Source organism: Haliotis rufescens, unplaced genomic scaffold, assembly GCF_023055435.1.
Source record: "Haliotis rufescens isolate VD_foot unplaced genomic scaffold, xgHalRufe1.0.p SCAF_56, whole genome shotgun sequence".
Lineage (NCBI taxonomy): Eukaryota > Metazoa > Mollusca > Gastropoda > Lepetellida > Haliotidae > Haliotis > Haliotis rufescens.
Window position 1 is genome coordinate 2,851,469 of NW_025964290.1, and position 19,553 is coordinate 2,871,021.

Consider the following 19,553-nt stretch of genomic DNA (forward strand, 5'->3'; position numbering starts at 1 on the left):
CAACTCTCATGTTGCCCAGACAGAAGCGCAGTCCTTTGGCTATGAAATCTTCCACATCCTCCTTACTCTCCTGACCTTGCACCATCTGACTTCCACCTCTTTCCAACCATGAAGTCATTTTTGAAGGGAAAACGTTTCACAGATGATGAAACACTGATTTCTGAAGTCAAGTCCTGGTTTGAGACGCAAAATGAGGGCTTTTACAAGCAAGGTCTCCATAGTTGCATAAAACGATGGGAGAAGTGTGTAACTCTTGGTGGTTCCTATGTGGAGAAAGACTAATACCTATGCCAAGTTTCATTCCACTAGGTCCATCAGAAGGGGGTCAGGGGAAATCTTTAATGAACACCCCTCGTATTTGTGCATGGTCTGGGGGCTGTACTCCGACATAAGGCAGACATGCTGCAACTGGAATGCTTGTCAATGCTGGGCAACCCATTTGTGTTTCCAGAATCATATATAAGCAATGATGAGTATTGGTTAAAATCCAATCACCCTGATATATGAATTGTTTGTCAGAACAAACACCTCCTTGGCCTAGTGGACAGAGTGTCTGCCCTTAGAGTGCAAGGTGTGTGGAACGATCACATGGCAACCTCAGTTGGAATAGTGGATAGAGTGTCTGCCCTTAGAGTGCAAGGTGTGTGGTTCGATCACATGGCAACCTCAGTTGGAATAGTGGATAGAGTGTCAGCCCTTAGAGTGCAAGGTGTGTGGTTCGATCGCATGGCAACCTCAGTTGGAATAGTGGATAGAGTGTCAGCCCTTAGAGGGGAAGGTCTGCGGAAGGTCCCATGGTCACCTCTGTTGGCTAGTGGATAGAGTGTCAGCCCTTAGAGCGGAAGGTTGGCGGAAGGTCCCATGGTCACGTTGGTTGGCTAGTGGATAGAGAGTCAGCCCTTAGAGCGGAAGGTTGGCGGAATTTCCCATGGTCACCTTGGTTGGCTAGTGGATAGAGTGTCAGCCCTTAGAGCGGAAGGTTGGCGGAAGGTCCCATGGTCACCTCAGTTGGCTAGTGGATAGAGTGTCAGCCCTTAGAGTGGAAGGTTGGCGGAAGGTCCCATGGTCACCTTGGTTGGCTAGTGGATAGAGTGTCAGCCCTTAGAGCGGAAGGTTGGCGGAAGGTCCCATGGCCACCTCAGTTGGCTAGTGGATAGAGTGTCAGCCCTTAGAGCGGAAGGTTGGCGGAAGGTCCCATGGTCACCTCAGTTGGCTAGTGGATAGAGTGTCAGCCCTTAGAGTGGAAGGTTGGCGGAATTTCCCATGGTCACCTTGGTTGGCTAGTGGATAGAGTGCCTGCCCTTAGAGGGGAAGGTTGGCGGAAAGTCCCATGGTCACCTCTGTTGGCTAGTGGATAGAGTGTCAGCCCTTAGAGCGGAAGGTTGGCAGAAGGTCCCATGGTCACCTCTGTTGGCTAGTGGATAGAGTGTCAGCCCTTAGAGTTGAAGGTTGGCGGAAGGTCCCATGGTCACCTCTGTTGGCTAGTGGATAGAGTGTCTGCCCTTAGAGCGGAAGGTTGGCGGAAGGTCCCATGGTCACCTCTGTTGGCTAGTGGATAGAGTGTCAGCCCTTAGCGCGGAAGGTTGGCGGAAGGTCCCATGGTCACCTCAGTTGGCTAGTGGATAGAGTGTCAGCCCTTAGAGCGGAAGGTTGGCGGAAGGTCCCATGGTCACCTCTGTTGGCTAGTGGATAGAGTGTCTGCCCTTAGAGCGGAAGGTTGGCGGAAGGTCCCATGGTCACCTCTGTTGGCTAGTGGATAGAGCGTCTGCCCTAAGAGCAGAAGGTTGGCGGAAGGTCCCATGGTCACCTCTGTTGGCTAGTGGATAGAGTGTCTGCCCTTAGAGCAGAAGGTTGGCGGAAGGTCCCATGGGCACCTTGGTTGGCTAGTGGATAGAGTGTCTGCCCTAAGAGCGGAAGGTTGGTGGAATGTCCCATGGTCACCTTGGTTGGCTAGTGGATAGAGTGTCAGCCCTTAGAGCGGAAGGTCGGCGGAAGGTCCCATGGTCACCTTGGTCGGCTAGTGGATAGAGCGTCTGCCCTTAGAGCGCAAGGTTGGCGGAAGGTCCCATGGTCACCTTGGTTGGCTAGTGGATAGAGTGTCAACCCTTAGAGCGGAAGGTTGGTGGAATGTCCCATGGTCACCTTGGTTGGCTAGTGGATAGAGTGTCTGCCCTTAGAGCGGAAGGTCGGCGGAAGGTCCCATGGTCACCTCAGTTGGCTAGTGGATAGAGTGTCTGCCCTTAGAGCGGAAGGTTGGCGGAAGGTCCCATGGTCACCTCAGTTGGCTAGTGGATAGAGGGTCTGCCCTTAGAGCGGAAGGTTGGCGGAAGGTCCCATGGTCACCTCTGTTGGCTAGTGGATAGTGTGTCAACCCTTAGAGCGGAAGGTCGGCAGAAGGTCCCATGGCCACCTTGGTTGGCTAGTGGATAGAGTGTCTGCCCTTAGAGCGGAAGGTCGGTGGAAGGTCCCATGGTCACCTTGGTTGGCTAGTGGATAGAGTGTCTGCCCTTAGAGTGGAAGGTCGGTGGAAGGTCCCATGGTCACCTTGGTTGGCTAGTGGATAGAGTGTCTGCCCTTAGAGTGGAAGGTCGGTGGAAGGTCCCATGGTCACCTTGGTTGGCTAGTGGATAGAGTGTCTGCCCTTAGAGTGGAAGGTTGGCGGAATTTCCCATGGTCACCTTGGTTGGCTAGTGGATAGAGTGCCTGCCCTTAGAGGGGAAGGTTGGCGGAAAGTCCCATGGTCACCTCTGTTGGCTAGTGGATAGAGTGTCAGCCCTTAGAGCGGAAGGTTGGCAGAAGGTCCCATGGTCACCTCTGTTGGCTAGTGGATAGAGTGTCAGCCCTTAGAGTTGAAGGTTGGCGGAAGGTCCCATGGTCACCTCTGTTGGCTAGTGGATAGAGTGTCTGCCCTTAGAGCGGAAGGTTGGCGGAAGGTCCCATGGTCACCTCTGTTGGCTAGTGGATAGAGTGTCAGCCCTTAGCGCGGAAGGTTGGCGGAAGGTCCCATGGTCACCTCAGTTGGCTAGTGGATAGAGTGTCAGCCCTTAGAGCGGAAGGTTGGCGGAAGGTCCCATGGTCACCTCTGTTGGCTAGTGGATAGAGTGTCTGCCCTTAGAGCGGAAGGTTGGCGGAAGGTCCCATGGTCACCTCTGTTGGCTAGTGGATAGAGCGTCTGCCCTAAGAGCAGAAGGTTGGCGGAAGGTCCCATGGTCACCTCTGTTGGCTAGTGGATAGAGTGTCTGCCCTTAGAGCAGAAGGTTGGCGGAAGGTCCCATGGGCACCTTGGTTGGCTAGTGGATAGAGTGTCTGCCCTAAGAGCGGAAGGTTGGTGGAATGTCCCATGGTCACCTTGGTCGGCTAGTGGATAGAGTGTCAGCCCTTAGAGCGGAAGGTCGGCGGAAGGTCCCATGGTCACCTTGGTCGGCTAGTGGATAGAGCGTCTGCCCTTAGAGCGCGAGGTTGGCGGAAGGTCCCATGGTCACCTTGGTTGGCTAGTGGATAGAGTGTCAACCCTTAGAGCGGAAGGTTGGTGGAATGTCCCATGGTCACCTTGGTTGGCTAGTGGATAGAGTGTCTGCCCTTAGAGCGGAAGGTCGGCGGAAGGTCCCATGGTCACCTCAGTTGGCTAGTGGATAGAGTGTCTGCCCTTAGAGCGGAAGGTTGGCGGAAGGTCCCATGGTCACCTCAGTTGGCTAGTGGATAGAGGGTCTGCCCTTAGAGCGGAAGGTTGGCGGAAGGTCCCATGGTCACCTCTGTTGGCTAGTGGATAGTGTGTCAACCCTTAGAGCGGAAGGTCGGCAGAAGGTCCCATGGCCACCTTGGTTGGCTAGTGGATAGAGTGTCTGCCCTTAGAGCGGAAGGTCGGTGGAAGGTCCCATGGTCACCTTGGTTGGCTAGTGGATAGAGTGTCTGCCCTTAGAGTGGAAGGTCGGTGGAAGGTCCCATAGTCACCTTGGTTGGCTAGTGGATAGAGTGTCTGCCCTTAGAGTGGAAGGTCGGTGGAAGGTCCCATGGTCACCTTGGTTGGCTAGTGGATAGAGTGTCTGCCCTTAGAGAGGAAGGTTGGCGTAAGGTCCCATGGCCACCTCTGTTGGCTAGTGGATAGAGTGTCTGCCCTTAGAGCGGAAGGTTGGCGGAAGGTCCCATGGTCACCTTGGTTGGCTAGTCGATAGAGTGTCAACCCTTAGAGCGGAAGGTTGGCGGAAGGTCCCATGGTCACCTTGGTTGGCTAGTGGATAGAGTGTCTGCCCTTAGAGCGGAAGGTTGGCGGAATGTCCCATGGCCACCTCAGTTGGCTAGTGGATAGAGTGTCAGCCCTTAGAGCGGAAGGTTGGCGGAAGGTCCCATGGTCACCTTGGTTGGCTAGTGGATAGAGTGTCTGCCCTTAGAGCGGAAGGTTGGCGGAAGGTCCCATGGTCACCTTGGTTGGCTAGTGGATAGAGTGTCAGCCCTTAGAGCGGAAGGTTGGCGGAAGGTCCCATGGTCACCTTGGTTGGCTAGTGGATAGAGTGTCTGCCCTTAGACCGGAGGTCGGCGGTTCGGTCTCGTTGTCGACTCAGTTGGCTAGTGGATAGAGTGTCAGCCCTTAGAGCGGAAGGTTGGCGGAATGTCCCATGGCCACCTCAGTTGGCTAGTGGATAGAGTGTCAGCCCTTAGAGCGGAAGGTTGGCGGAAGGTCCCATGGTCACCTTGGTTGGCTAGTGGATAGAGTGTCTGCCCTTAGAGCGGAAGGTTGGCGGAAGGTCCCATGGTCACCTTGGTTGGCTAGTGGATAGAGTGTCAGCCCTTAGAGCGGAAGGTTGGCGGAAGGTCCCATGGTCACCTTGGTTGGCTAGTGGATAGAGTGTCTGCCCTTAGACCGGAGGTCGGCGGTTCGGTCTCGTTGTCGACTCAGTTGGCTAGTGGATAGAGTGTCAGCCCTTAGAGCGGAAGGTTGGCGGTTCGGTCTCGTGGTCGACTCAGTTGGCTAGTGGATAGAGTGTCTGCCCTTAGAGTGGAATGTTGTTGAATCGATGCTGTGGCCGCCTCCATGGTCTAGTGGATAGAGTGTCTCCTCTGCCCTTAGAGCGGAAGGTGGATGGATCGATCCCCTGGCTGTGTCATACCCAAAGAAATTAAAGGATTGTACCTTGTGCACCCCTGCCTGGTGCTTGGCATTATGGGAATAAAACAAGGATTGATTGACTCTAAAAACTAAGGAATGATATCTCAGTGGGCCACACACACACACACACACATACACTTCGCTATATAACGGTAAGTGAAATGATCTTAACACTATTTCACCTCAGCTTTCATGAGTGTAGCAAAGTGGTAGGCATCCAAGACCTGAATCACAGCAGAAATACTGATAATACTGTTGGAAGTAGTGTCATACATTTCTCTGACTGACTCACAAACTCATGCTCTTTCTGACACTGAGGTGAAGGAGAATTGCAGCGTGGTGATATATGTCACTGCCATTGTTGTCTACCTGTTAACGAGACACACCTGGTCCATGACACGCGATGCTGCTCCCAGGGATGCCGAGTGCAGAGTGTGGAAGTGAATGTAATTGTCAATATGATGTCCCCATCATGCTCTGCCTGCAGATCATTGTATTCATATTGTTATATTATGATTTTGTTGTATAAGTCTACACAGGCAAATGAGTCTTCCCTGGAATGAAGTGAGTGAGTGAGGGAGGGTGTGAGGGTGAGTGAGTGAGTGAGTGAGGGAGGATGTGAGGGTGAGTGAGTGAGTGAGTGAGGGTGTGAGGGTGAGTGAGGGTGTGAGTGAGTGAGGGTGAGTGAGTGAGTGAGGGAGGGTGTGAGGGTGGGTGCGTGAGTGAGTGAGGGAGGATGTGAGGGTGAGTGAGTGAGTGAGTGAGGGAGGATGTGAGGGTGAGTGAGTGAGTGAGGGAGGGTGTGAGGGTGAGTGAGTGAGTGAGTGAGGGAGGATGTGAGGGTGAGTGAGTGAGTGAGTGAGGGTGTGAGGGTGAGTGAGGGAGGGTGTGAGGGTGAGTGCGTGAGTGAGGGAGGGTGTGAGGATGAGTGAGTGAGTGAGGGAGGGTGTGAGGGTGAGTGAGGATGTGAGGGTGAGTGAGAGTGAGTGAGTGAGTGAGGGTGAGTGAGTGAGTGAGTGAGGGAGGGAGGGAGGGTGAGTGAGTGAGTGAGGGTGAGTGAGCGAGGGTGAGTGAGTGAGGGAGGGTGAGGGAGGGTGAGGGAGTGAGGGTGAGTGAGAGTGAGGGTGAGTGAGGGTGAGTGAGTGAGTCAGGGTGAGGGAGTGGGTGAGGGTGAGTGAGTGAGTGAGTGAGAGAGTGAGTTACCCTCCCTCATCAGCAATATTCCAGATGGCCGTGGACACCCAGAACGGGCTGCACATTTTATTCGGTGTGACAAGTGAACACTTTACCAATCAGCTATCCTGCTTCCTCAACACTGGAGCAGGCTTTATATTATTTAGCCGACATATTCCACCCTAAATTTCACAAACCAAAAATTCTTTGTTTGAATATGTAATTTCCTTCTTTATTTTTGTCTGTATTGCCAGGAGTAGTGTTCTTTTATTGGAAGATCTTTTTTTATAAAAATACTGTTCTTCCATCGTCAAAGGGTTACATCCCTTTCTATACTGATCCATTATTTTTTATTACTGAAATCTATTGATAAGAAACACTTATCTCAGACTTTTTACTTTATTCCACATCTATCATGCCTGTCTAAGTTTAACCAAGAAGTTTGGATTACGATTCTACATTGTCAGTGCTCTTCTCTGCTAATCAAATTTGCTGCACAAGATTGTAAAGATGTTGAGTGATGAAGTGCAACACTTTGTCTGTGGTGACCGGCGTTCATGAATACCAGAGATTGTACTGGGGAGTATGCCGATGCATCTTTGAAATTTGTTTCAATAAATAATTCAAATAGCTTCACTTGTAACAAAACTGATGACAAATTGATGTGAAACTGCCGGTCTTAGGAACAAAGAGCAAACTTTCTAACAGCTATTGTTATCAGTCTGGTAGCCCTGATGCTGGTTGGTGAGTTCCAAGTGTGTAGTTTAGATACATGGACGCCTGGCATCTTTGAGAATGATAGTTGTAGACCAGTGCCCCCTGGTGGCTTCGCAGTACCTGCTCTGACTTGGCATGTCACACCTTCCACTGTGGTAGCCCGTTCACGGAGCTCTCTACCACTGTGGTAGGCCGTTCACGGAGCTCGCTGCCACCATCGCTGCCACCAGTCAAAACTCCTGACTGTGATAGTTGGCCACAACCATGGAGTCACATGTGGAGTTGAACCCACAACCAACTGACTGCCATGTTTACAAACAGGTGATGACTGCCGTCATGCTGATTACACTCCGCCCAGCTTTAAGTATTTTGTTTGTCAATTTGAATTTCTATTTCATCTATCATGTAATTATTTTAGTGAGAATGCAAGGGGAAGTTGGGTGTATTTCTGTAAGTCTCGAACCGATCTGAGTAAGCATAAAAAAACCTTAATGTGTCTGGGAAAGTACTAAGCCAGTTGTCATGGTCTTTAACCTTTTCCCAATTAACAAGTATGGTTTTCCCAAATATGTACACAAAAATATTAATGGCACTACATTTTGGGTTAGAATGTTTTTCAAGATTCTTTTAACGGCTGAAAGGTGACAATGCTTGTAAGAGGTGACTAATGGGATCGGGTGGGGTGGGCTTGTTGACTTGGTTGATGCATGTCATTGTATTTCAATTGCGTAGGTCGATGCTCATGATGTCAATCACTGGGTTGTCTGGTCCAAACTCGATTATTTACAGCCCGCTGTTATATAGCTGGAATATTACTGAGTGCGGCATTAAACAACAAACAAACAAAACATTTGCCCTGTTTGTCCAGATCACTTTTGCGAAGAATGTTTATCAGTTTCTTCACATCATACACCTCATCACGAAACATCACAGGGTATTTGTAAAAAGACAGGTTTCTAAGTGTGAACCTTAGGCACTAGGAACGTAATGTAACCGTTCCACTTGCCCTATCAGTGTTCATTCTAGAGCACAGCATCGCAGCATTGACATGCCTCTTCAACAATGATGTAACAATTATCATCCACATGCGGCAGCATCTACCTGAGGCCCGCATGTCCGTTAGCCTCGATCAAAGCCTAGTTTCTACCTGAGGCCTGCGTGTCCGTTAGCCTCGAGCAAAGCCTAGTTTCTACCTGAGGCAAGCGTGTCCGTTAGCCTAGAGCAAAGCCTAGTTTCTACCTGAGGCAAGCGTGTCCGTTAGCCTAGAGCAAAGCCTAGTTTCTACCCAAGGCAAGCGTGTCCATTGGCCAAGATCAAAGCCTAGTTTCTACCTGAGGCAAGCGTGTCCGTTAGCCTATATCAAAGCCTAGTTTCTACCCAAGACAAGCGTGTCCACTAGCCTATATCAAAGGCTAGTTTCTACCCTTGACACGTCAAGGCCACTTTTCTTGGCATGACTCTGGCGCCACCTTGCGTAGATCATAAGTTGTGCCCCTTGTAATGAAAAGGAGATATCAAATCAGATTGCAGTTCTTCTCTTGTATAGCTTCACAAAGATGGTGACAACAGGTACCATAGATGACGACCTAGTTAATCAGATAACGTAAACATTCGTGATTTCATCCCTGACACAAAAAGGTGTACTAGTCGTGGATGTTGATTTTATGAAACAATCGGTGATTGGACTATCGATATGGGTGATAGTCCAATCATATTTAGCACAGGAAAGTTGGCTTGATGTGGCATGGCTGGAAACAAGACTTTGGTAAAAAGGCTGGTGGACGCTATTGCCTCGGGAAGATGATGCGGTAGTTGGGCACATGGTTTCTAATATGAAGGATTCTCATATACCTTAACGGGCTTTGTTTCACAACATCCGTATGCTTTGTTTGCGGGTCTTTAAACATTCCTTCATAACACTCCCATATTACAGCACAGGGAATGAAATGACGGTGTAATTAGCTTTTTTCAGTATCTGACTCATAAAACAGTCTGATTGATTTGCTTTTACTACTGGCCTACGTCAACATGGGCAAATATTGCTACCTGCATGTCAGGATATTAAGAACAGCAGTGGTGTCAAGTGTTTAAAGATGTAAGTCAAAGGCCAACTCTCCCATTCAGGAATTTGGAGATCAGCTTGTCAAATGTCATGTGAAAGACAGCACATGACAGCTCCGCTCACATCGTCCTAGATCGGCCTGCATTGAGCACTAAAAAGTCAAATTCAGTCACTGGAAAATTTGTAACAACTTCTGAACAAGCACCTGCCATGTTGAGAGTGAGGATCACCAGGTATTTTGTGGCTCCCCTTTTGAAAACAACCCCACATTTTTTTTATAGGCCCAAAGATCCCTTCATTTTTAGCAACTTAAAGAACACTGCATTCTTATACAAGGAATTTGAACCCTGGTATATATCTGTATATTGATTTTAGGTGTGAGAAATGTTTAGCTGTTGGCTCGTGGTCACGCTGAGGCAACACATGATGGAACTGTACACCGGCCGTCTCGACTTTATGCACTGGGGGCCTATTATTATGATTGGGTGAATTACTTTTGCAGTTTTAAAAAAATTAAATATTAGAAATAAAAAATTTCTCAATTACACCTCAGATCTATTGGTCATGTTGAAAAGACACCTCAGACCTATTGGTCATGTGGAAAAGACACCTCAGACCTATTGGTCATGCAGGGAAGACACCTCAGATCTATTGGTCATGTGGAAAAGACACCTCACCTCAGACCTATTGGTCATGCAGCCCTCTAAGTTCGTGGAAAAGACACCTCAGATCTATTGGTCATGTGGAAAAGACACCTCAGATCTATTGGTCATGTGGAAAAGACACCTCAGACCTATTGGTCATGTGGAAAAGACACCCCAAACCTATTGGTCATGTGGAAAAGACACCTCAGACCTATTGGTCATGTGGAAAAGACACCTCAGACCTATTGGTCATGTGGAAAAGACACCCAAAACCTATTGGTCATGTGGAAAAGACACCTCAGACCTATTGGTCATGTGGAAAAGACACCTCAGACCTATTGGTCATATGGAAAAGACACCTCAGACCTATTGGTCATGTGGAAAAGACACCTCAGACCTATTGGTCATGTGGGGGAGACACCTCAGACCTATTGGTCATGTGGGGGAAGACATCTCAGACCTATTGGTCATGTGGAAAAGACACCTCAGACCTATTGGTCATGCAGGGAAGACACCTCAGACCTTTTGGTCATGTGGGGGAGACACCTCAGACCTATTGGTCATGTGGAAAAGACATCTCAGACATATTTGTCATGTGGAAAAGACACCTCAGACCTACTGGTCATGCAGGGAAGACACCTCAGACCTACTGGTCATGCAGGGAAGTCACCTCAGACCTTATGGTCACGCGGGGAAGTCACCTCAGACCTTATGGTCACGCGGGGAAGTCACCTCAGACCTTATGGTCACAGCAATACAGCAACACAGCAACACACAGTCACATACATCTTTTTATTTTCACACTATCTGTCTTCCCGGTCTTCCCAGTGTTGCATCACAGATGTATTCAAATGGGACTCGAGCTGGAGCCACATCACAGACATATTCCGATGGAACTCGTGCTGGAAGCCACATCACAGACATATTCCGATGGAACTCGTGCTGGAAGCCACATCACAGACATATTCCGATGGAACTCGAGCTGGAAGCCACATCACAGACATATTCCGATGGAACTCGTGCTGGAAGCCACATCACAGACATATTCCGATTGAACTCGAGCTGGAAGCCACATCCACAGACATATTCCAATGGACCTCGAGATCACAGACGTATTCCGATGGGACCCTAGCTGGAAGCCACATCACAGACGTATTCCGATGGGAGTCTAGCTGGAAGCCACATCACAGACATATTCCGATGGACCTCGAGATCACAGGCATATTCCGATGGGAGTCTAGCTGGAAGCCACATCACAGACGTATTCCGATGGACCTCGAGATCACAGGCATATTCCGATGGGAGTCTAGCTGGAAGCCACATCACAGACATATTCCGATGGACCTCGAGATCACAGACATATTCCAATGGGAGTCTAGCTGGAAGCCACATCACAGACGTATCCCGATGGGACTCCAGCTGGAAGCCACATCACAGACGTATCCCGATGGGAGTCTAGCTGGAAGCCACATCACAGACGTATCCCGATGGGAGTCTAGTTGGAAGCCACATCACAGACGTATTCCGATGGGAGTCTAGCTGGAAGCCACATCACAGACGTATTCCGATGGGAGTCTAGTTGGAAGCCACATCACAGACGTATTCCGATGGGAGTCTAGTTGGAAGCCGCATCACAGACGTATTCCGATGGGAGTCTAGCTGGAAGCCACATCACAGACGTATTCCGATGGGAGTCTAGTTGGAAGCCACATCACAGACGTATTCCGATGGGAGTCTAGTTGGAAGCCGCATCACAGACGTATCCCGATGGGAGTCTAGTTGGAAGCCGCATCACAGACGTATTCCGATGGGAGTCTAGTTGGAAGCCACATCACAGACGTATTCCGATGGGAGTCTAGCTGGAAGCCACATCACAGACGTGTTTAGATGCGAGTCCGCAGTCCGCAGAGCAAACAAGGACATAAAACATAAATAAAACCAGCAGTTGCCCAATTAACCGTTATGTTTTATGCACTGGACAGTAAATAAAACAGACAATTACTGTATTCCTACAGACACAGACTGCTGTCCTTTCCTTGTGATCCAATCTTTAATTTGTTTGTAAGAGTTACAAATCAATGTTACATGGCAGTATTTTATCCAAAACAGACCTGTGTATTAGAATGACAAGTCATAGAAAGTCAAATACAGTAAACTATGTTTATGATGAACACGTTTATAACAAACTGATGGATATAACGAACACGTTTATAAAAAAACTGATGGATATAACGAACACGTTTATAACAAACTGATGGATATAACGAACACGTTTATAACAAACTGATGGATATAACGAACACGTTTATAAAAAACCCGATGGATATAACGAACACGTTTATAACAAACTGATGGATATAACGAACACGTTTATAACAAACTGACGGAATCAACAAACTGTTTTTTGGCCCCGGCCATTTACTGTATATATGCCGTAAACACGCTCATAACGAACTATGGATATTACGAACTAAACTTAGTGGTCCCTTTGAGTTCGTTATAACTGTAGTTTACTCTATATATATTAATGATTTGCCTTTTATTTAGCTTTACAATAAAACATCAATTCATTTGTTCATGTCATTGAACTGCTCTTTCAGTTTGGAAACTAAGATATGTGCTATTCAATTGAACAGAAACATACAATTCAGTCATTGACAGTCGAGCGAGTTTTGAAAATGACTAATTTTGATGACTCTTTTCCTTGCATTCCTCTTTTTTAAACCATCATTTATATTAATTAAAATTTTGTTTTTCTTCAATGTGATTTCTGGTCAGAATTTTTGGTTGGGCCAGTGAAATAAAGAAAAAGTGAGAACATGTTTTTAATGACATTTTACAGACCTACTTTCAATTTAGTTTCTAAAATTAGTGTGGATCCTTTAAGTAATTAAAAATGTGAGTGTTAGTTAGCTTCAGATAGGAATATTTCTCACTGAGGGGCTGGTGTTGTGTGTTGCAGCGTCGTGAGCGAGAGTGGCTGGTTGGTGTGGAGGTGCACAGCGTCCTGGATGACATCCGACACACACTGACGGTGAGTACCGGAAACCTGCGGTGAGTACCGGTCACCGGCGGTGAGTACCGGACACCGGCGGTGAGTACCGGACACCGACGGTGAGTACCGGAAACCTGCGGTGAGTACCGGCGGTGAGTACCGGTCACCGGCGGTGAGTACCAGACACCGGAGGTGAGTCCTGGACACCGGCAGTGAGTCCCGGACACCGGGGGTGGGTACTGGACACCGGCAGAGGGTACCGGACACCAGGTGTCCAAAATTACGCAATTAGCCAGGACTCTGATGATCAGTCAGGGTTATCTGGAGACAGATATTTCATGGGGTGTAAAAGGCAAAATTGTGATGAAAACCATAAGAATGGATCACTGAAAATCAGTTATGACACCGGGTGTCCACTACAAATGTAACCAAGTCTTGCCCTACCAGCAGCACCTGCCACACACACAATTTGCATTAAAAGTAAGTGTGCCACACACATCCATACAATGGCGGCCTGCAAAATGGCGTCAAAACACGATATGCCATGGTTCCTCATGTGTTAGCCAAGGACTCGAACTCTTTTCATGTTTTTGGATTCATTATGAATGTGAGATTGTGTTAAACAGCAGACTTCTTGTTTCTCAAGGACATCCCTGACACATGACATCCTTAAATACTTGAAGGGGCACGGGGCGGTCGGGTAGCCTAGTGGTTAAAGCGTTCGCTCGTCACGCCGAAGACCCGGGTTCGATTCCTGACATGGGTACAATGTGTGAAGCCCATTTCTGGTGTCCCCCGCCGTGATATTGCGGGAATATTGCCAAAAGCGGCGTTAAACCATACTCACTCACTAACTCACTGAAGGGGCATGGGTGGTCCAATGAACCAGTGCTCAAAGATGCCACAATTCGATTTAGTTCCCTATAACGAGTTGTGCATCCATCTTGATCAGATAAGTACGACGGATAATATTCAACTCGAAAGTCCTTCAACTCTGCTAAGAGCTGTTCCAGTCAAAGATGAAAAATATAATAGCGGTAGAACGGAATCTTTCTCATCATTACAATATAAAAAATTAAAGCAGGGTATTATTTCAGACCTCAAAATATCTGTATTAGATGTAAAACACCAACCTGTACATATAGGATACTTGAGTGTAACACTCCATATTATAAATAATGGTTGATTCATTTGGCCCTGTATCTCATAACCTTAGACAATGTGATACAATTGCGCTTTCTGATCTCGGAGACACAGAAGGATTCGGTAAACCCGGTATCGATGGCAAGTTATACGCTTTACATTGACAAGATAACGTATACAAGTGGAAAGAAGTTACATTCACAGGTAATCTAGGAGATTTAAGTGATGTCGACGTTAGTAGACTCAATAAAAACACTTCATACAATCTTAATCGTAACGATGATAATAAATGGACTATGGTTGAAGCAAAAATCGAATGGCTACTGAATATTGTCATTACCCCACCATATGTGATGATAGGTAATGGACATCAATTAACTAAGATAATAAATAGTGGGATCATACTCAGGGCTTACATCCCATCAAAACAAAAAAGTGTGTTAGTCTCTTCCCTGCCAGAAAACCCAGGTCATATGTTATTGAGTCGTCCGGCAGTAAAAAATGTTAGTTTAAATTTGGTTACTGAATTCAATGATATAAAACAGAACTTGAATGCTATACCTACTCTTTCTACAATTATTATTGAAGTCTTGTTTGGAGATGGACCCATAGATTCCGTCGAAATATTACCAGGTCTATCAATTAAATGGCTCAAGCAACACGAGCGTCAACGTTGCAGTATTATTTATACGGGAGTATCACCCGTTGCAACCCTTGAGGGGTCCAAGTTAATAAAGGTGACAGCATTTCTCTTACTAAGATATTCATGCCGTATAATATACATTTAATAAGGTTGATGTATACTCTCAAAACATTGAAGCAAGACCTATTAAAGACTATTATATGATATAATAATATACACTATGGGTTTATATCCGGTGCTCGATGAAGCATCTGAAAAGATGGATACTGTTGATGGATTTCGATTACATCAAATAAGCGACATAAAACATCGAATAGCGAAAGGAGAGGGAGTTGAGACTTGGATTGTATAAAAAGTATCGCAGAGCTGTGAATGCTCTCGACGGAGTTGACACCGCGCTTGTAACGGCTGGCTTTGGACTCGGTGTAGCCGGTGTTGGTTTATTATCAACTATAATCGCCGCGCCTATCGTACTTGGTATGGAAGTAGCCGCCGGAGTCGCTGGACTGGCCGGAATAGCGATAAAATTTATTTCTCGTAAGTTGCAAAAGAAAACATTAAAACATGATAATATTCGGATACTCACCGAAGCAAAGTTGAACAGCATTGAGGATCATATTTCAACAGCAATGGCTGATTGTAAGATATCCGAGGATGAGTTTCGTTTTGTGCTGTCAGAACTCACCAAATACAACGTAATGAAGCAGGAGATTGGATCAAATTCTCATAAGACCAGTGGTATTAGCGAAGATGAGAAAAAAAATAGAACAGGGGAGACAACAAGCGTTCAGTTATTCCGTGCCAAAACCAAAGAACTGGTTGGAGATTAAAAATAGATTGTTTCCTGTCGTTGGATCACACCACAATAATTCAAATGAATGCTTGCATAAGTATAAAATAATGGAGCCAATCAAATGGCGAGAATTACCACAGGGTATATATTATATCAATGATGTCAAACCAACCAAATACGGTCATCAATTGTTTCTTTCCAATTTCGAAAAAGAGTATATAGTCTGGTCTCCTAGTAAAATGAACGAAGAACTTAGTAAAAATGTTGAATATCACTTTGTTCAAAATAATGGTATAGGTATGAGTAAAAACAATAGAGAATATTTTCATTACAATTTAGTTTAATCTCATGACGATCGTTGAATAGCATCATCATTTTTGCATAAAAAATTCCCTCTGTAGTAGCAGTATAGGTCTATAAATCTGGCTCCAGTGGGGTTGCGGCAGTATCACCTTTACCTATTCTACTACTGTGGACATTACAGGACAATACATTGATGTGAGGCGGGGCGTTAGGTCATCGTTAAATACTGATCTCGTCCAAACCTGCCTCACTAGAAAACACACCGCCTCAGTAACCATGGTAACATTTATGCCATTGAGTGTTTGCCGATGTTGTCGACATCAGCATTCGGAACAACTGCAAATGATGAAATACAACTTGTTCTGAATGCAATTCCTGTCAAACGCACATCATTTGAGTGCTTCCTTTGTTATGTTTTAAATAGATGTCAAGTTAATGTTAGTGTCGCAAGATCCGAATGTCCAACTTGTGAATTATGACAATTTCCATAAATCAGCACGCATTTTTGTTTCTTTGTTTTGAGAGTGAAGTTTGTTGTCCTTGGAAATATATAATACAAAATACAATTCCCTCTTAACTTTTTCAAAAATATGGATGAGAATCTGAAAATTTATTGTGGCCATGTATGAAAGTTAAAACAATATTTATGCAATATTTTCTGAAATGTGTTGACATAATGCAAATATAGCATGTTTAACAGAGGGTCCTGATGGGTTTTAATGCTTTATGTAAAACACCCTTCAAACACTATCGTAAACGTCAAATTCATCTTTTTTTATCGTAAATGCTTATCGTAAAATACCAAAAAATAACTGCTTAACGTATGAAATAATTTACTGCTTATCATAAAGTGATAAAAATGGTCAAAAACAGTCTGTCTTCAAGACCAGAATGCTTCGCCACAGAAAGCAGGCTGCGCAACTGACGCAGGGGACCAGTCTAGAATATTTAGCGATTTGAGATTTTACCAGGTATTAAAAATATGAATTGTCAGGATGAAACGAAAGCAGAATTAAAAGTCCTCTGTCCCTCCATGGCCAATTTAGGAATGTTTCGCGACGATTTTATTGAAAAAGAAGAAAAATTACTGCTTAATGAAAAAGTACCCCAAATTTTACTGCTAACTGCTTATGGGACCCACCCATCAGGACCCTCTTAACAGGTAGGAAATAAGAAAAATATATATGTTTATTTTATATGAAAATTTTAACAATATTCATGCAATAATTTACAGAATGTATCATGTTAACAGTCAGTCGACCGGCATTAATGGTAGGTGATCAATTAGATTTGTCATATAGATTTCTTTGATATTTCATCGGGCTGTTGCTTCAAAGGAACACAGTCACGTCCTGGCTTAAATATCAATATATTAGTAACATGATATTGATCAAGTAGAGCTATTATATAATAGCTGGTAGTTTCACATAATTGTGAGAAGTGAAAAGGTTTTGTTATCCAGTTAACAGGGTTGTGTAGGAGATGAAATGTTAGTCATGTGACCAAAGGAATTGGGAACTACTTTAGAGGATAATTAGCAATCTATCGTGTAGTGTTTTCCCTTGTGTGAAAAGTCTTTATTGTTTGGCTAGGGTTTAGTAAGAAGAATATTCTGTAGGGAGCAATTACTTGTAATTTTTGTTGCAAGTAATTTTTAGTAGTGTTTTGTTTTTCATTCCTCCTTGCATGGCAGACATCTTCTTCCTTGTAGAACAGTCTCGCAGTAAATGATAGAATCAAATATCAGCCAATCAGAATGCAGCAATTTTTTTTTTTATAAAGACACTTTATTGATGCTATATTATTCAAACATATATCACCAAAAACAGCAGTACTTGTAGCTGTTTGGGGCATTTGTCTTTTGAATGACGTCTTTTGCCAGTTGCCAAGGTATCCAAATGTTGTAGCCATGGTTACCATGGTTACAAGACTGATAGTGAAATAAATGTTTGATGACTTGTCATAAAGAAATACAGTTTTTACATTAAATTATGACATTACATAAAATAATAACTTCACTTTTTATGACCAACCAAAAGACATGCAATGAACTTGCTTTTGCTAGATTTGTAAATTTGATACTGATATTGTTATTTATGGGTGTATGTAGTCACTAACGGTATCAGCGCTTCGTAGGAAGACCACACCACACATAAAGTTGTCCCTTCATGATAATAAACAACACCAACAACAATCGTAGAGTGAAGAGTCCCGTCCATGGCGCTGGGCCACCGGTTGAGCTGTCCATGTTGGTTCTTCAGCCAGACTGGAGAGGAAGAAGGGTTTGTGGATCCTGATGAGATCTTTCAATACAAGTCTGTTCCTTACATTTTTCGACCCATGAGACCCAGGGTAGAATAGGTCTTCAGCAACCCATGCTTGCCATAATGGGACTATGCTTGTCGTAAGAGTCAACTAACGGGATCGGTTGGTCAGGCGCATGACATCGATCCCAATTGCGTGGATCGATGCTCATGATATCAATCACTGGATTGTCTTGTCCAGACTTGATTATTTACAGACCGCCGTCATATAGCTGGAATATTGCTGAGTGCAGCGTTAAACAACAAACCAACCAACCTTACAATTTTCCTTCTGGGGTTCTGTGGAAGAAAAGGTTGGAAATATGTCGTGATGATGATTGGAGGGAAACATCTTCCCGAAGCAAGGGAGGTAACTGACTTTAAAGTCCTGTTTCCACCCGAACTAGGCTGGAATTATGGACTTATGTTTTGGCTGGACTAACTAGTCTATGCAAAGTCCAATCAAAATAACAGAACAAAATCAACATCCGGTTTGTAAACTGCTGTGCAGATATCGGTCTGTTGCTGGATTTGCAAAGCATGTGCACCACCAGCTTCTAGTCAACAGATATTTTCCTAATCTTTTCATGTTTTAATCAAGGTGCTCTCCTGATTTGATGCAATTTGCGAGGTAAGACCCGTTTTATCGCAGTATAGATTTTGATTGTCGATCCGATTGTCTTGACTGGACGCAAACATTTTGTTTGATGAAAATGCAAGTGATATGGAAGAGGTGGAATCTGATTGGTCAATAGAAAGGGCATAGAAGGAACATAACTCTTAATATCCACTGGTGGTGCTCTGATCGAGCTGAGAAATTCCAGCCTAGTTCGGCAAGGGTGGAAACTGGACTTTTACAGTCAGTTAACTCCCCTGCCTCAGGAAGATGTCACCATCTTCATCTTGATTATCAAAAACTTCCACAGGATTTCTCTATCTGTCAGCGTCATGTCACTGGACCTGGTCTCAACGTGTAGATGTATCAGTCAGTGTGTTCAGGATGTTTATTGTAATGGGATGGAGATTGGGCACACTGGCTAACCAAGATAACTACACACAGATGTCGCTTGTGGTCGCTTGGTACTTGCCTCATAAGTATTCTGTAATACATACCACTAATATATATACTTTACTTAGTAGTCCTGTACTCCTGTTACCATGGCAACATGTCCTCGCAGCCTAATTGTTTAAAGATGCATAACATGACACACAACAGTGATGCCTCCATCAAATATACCACTTTGTCTATGATACTCCTCTTTTTTTTATGTCTTTTGACCTTATCAAAGACACATGGCGCCAGGAAAGGGTTGCAAGTTTTATCAAATCACTGTCCTTTAATTTGCTTAGATATAGACAAGATCTATTTATTACAAGCTTGAGGCTTTATCAATATCATCCATTTTGCCTTATGATAGAGATTTTAATAAACCCTCTTAGTTCAGTCTTTGTATTACATGAGATTTGTGTAACAGTTTGGTGTTCATTATTCAGGGGCTGTGTCAAAAGGTTTCATATTGTGTTAAATAGATTTAGCTTAGGAAGACAGATGTCTCATTTTTCAGGAAAATCAATTTTTGTTATTAATACAATCCATATCTAACTTTTTGAGTTTAAAGTCTGAAAAAACAATTAATAGAATGATAATTTTGATGTTAGGAAAGTTTTTTCAG

The 19,553-nt window shown here is 45.0% G+C and overlaps 1 protein-coding gene across 1 annotated transcript in view; it reads left to right on the top strand.

The window, feature by feature from the left end:
* Positions 1–19,553, top strand: part of LOC124141688 (protein rogdi-like) — a 50,211-nt gene that overhangs the window by 3,732 nt on the left and 26,926 nt on the right. Inside the window, exon 2 of the mRNA XM_046509735.2 lies at positions 12,663–12,734. Coding sequence (XP_046365691.2) covers positions 12,663–12,734 — 72 coding nt within the window. The remainder of the gene's footprint in view (positions 1–12,662; positions 12,735–19,553) is intronic.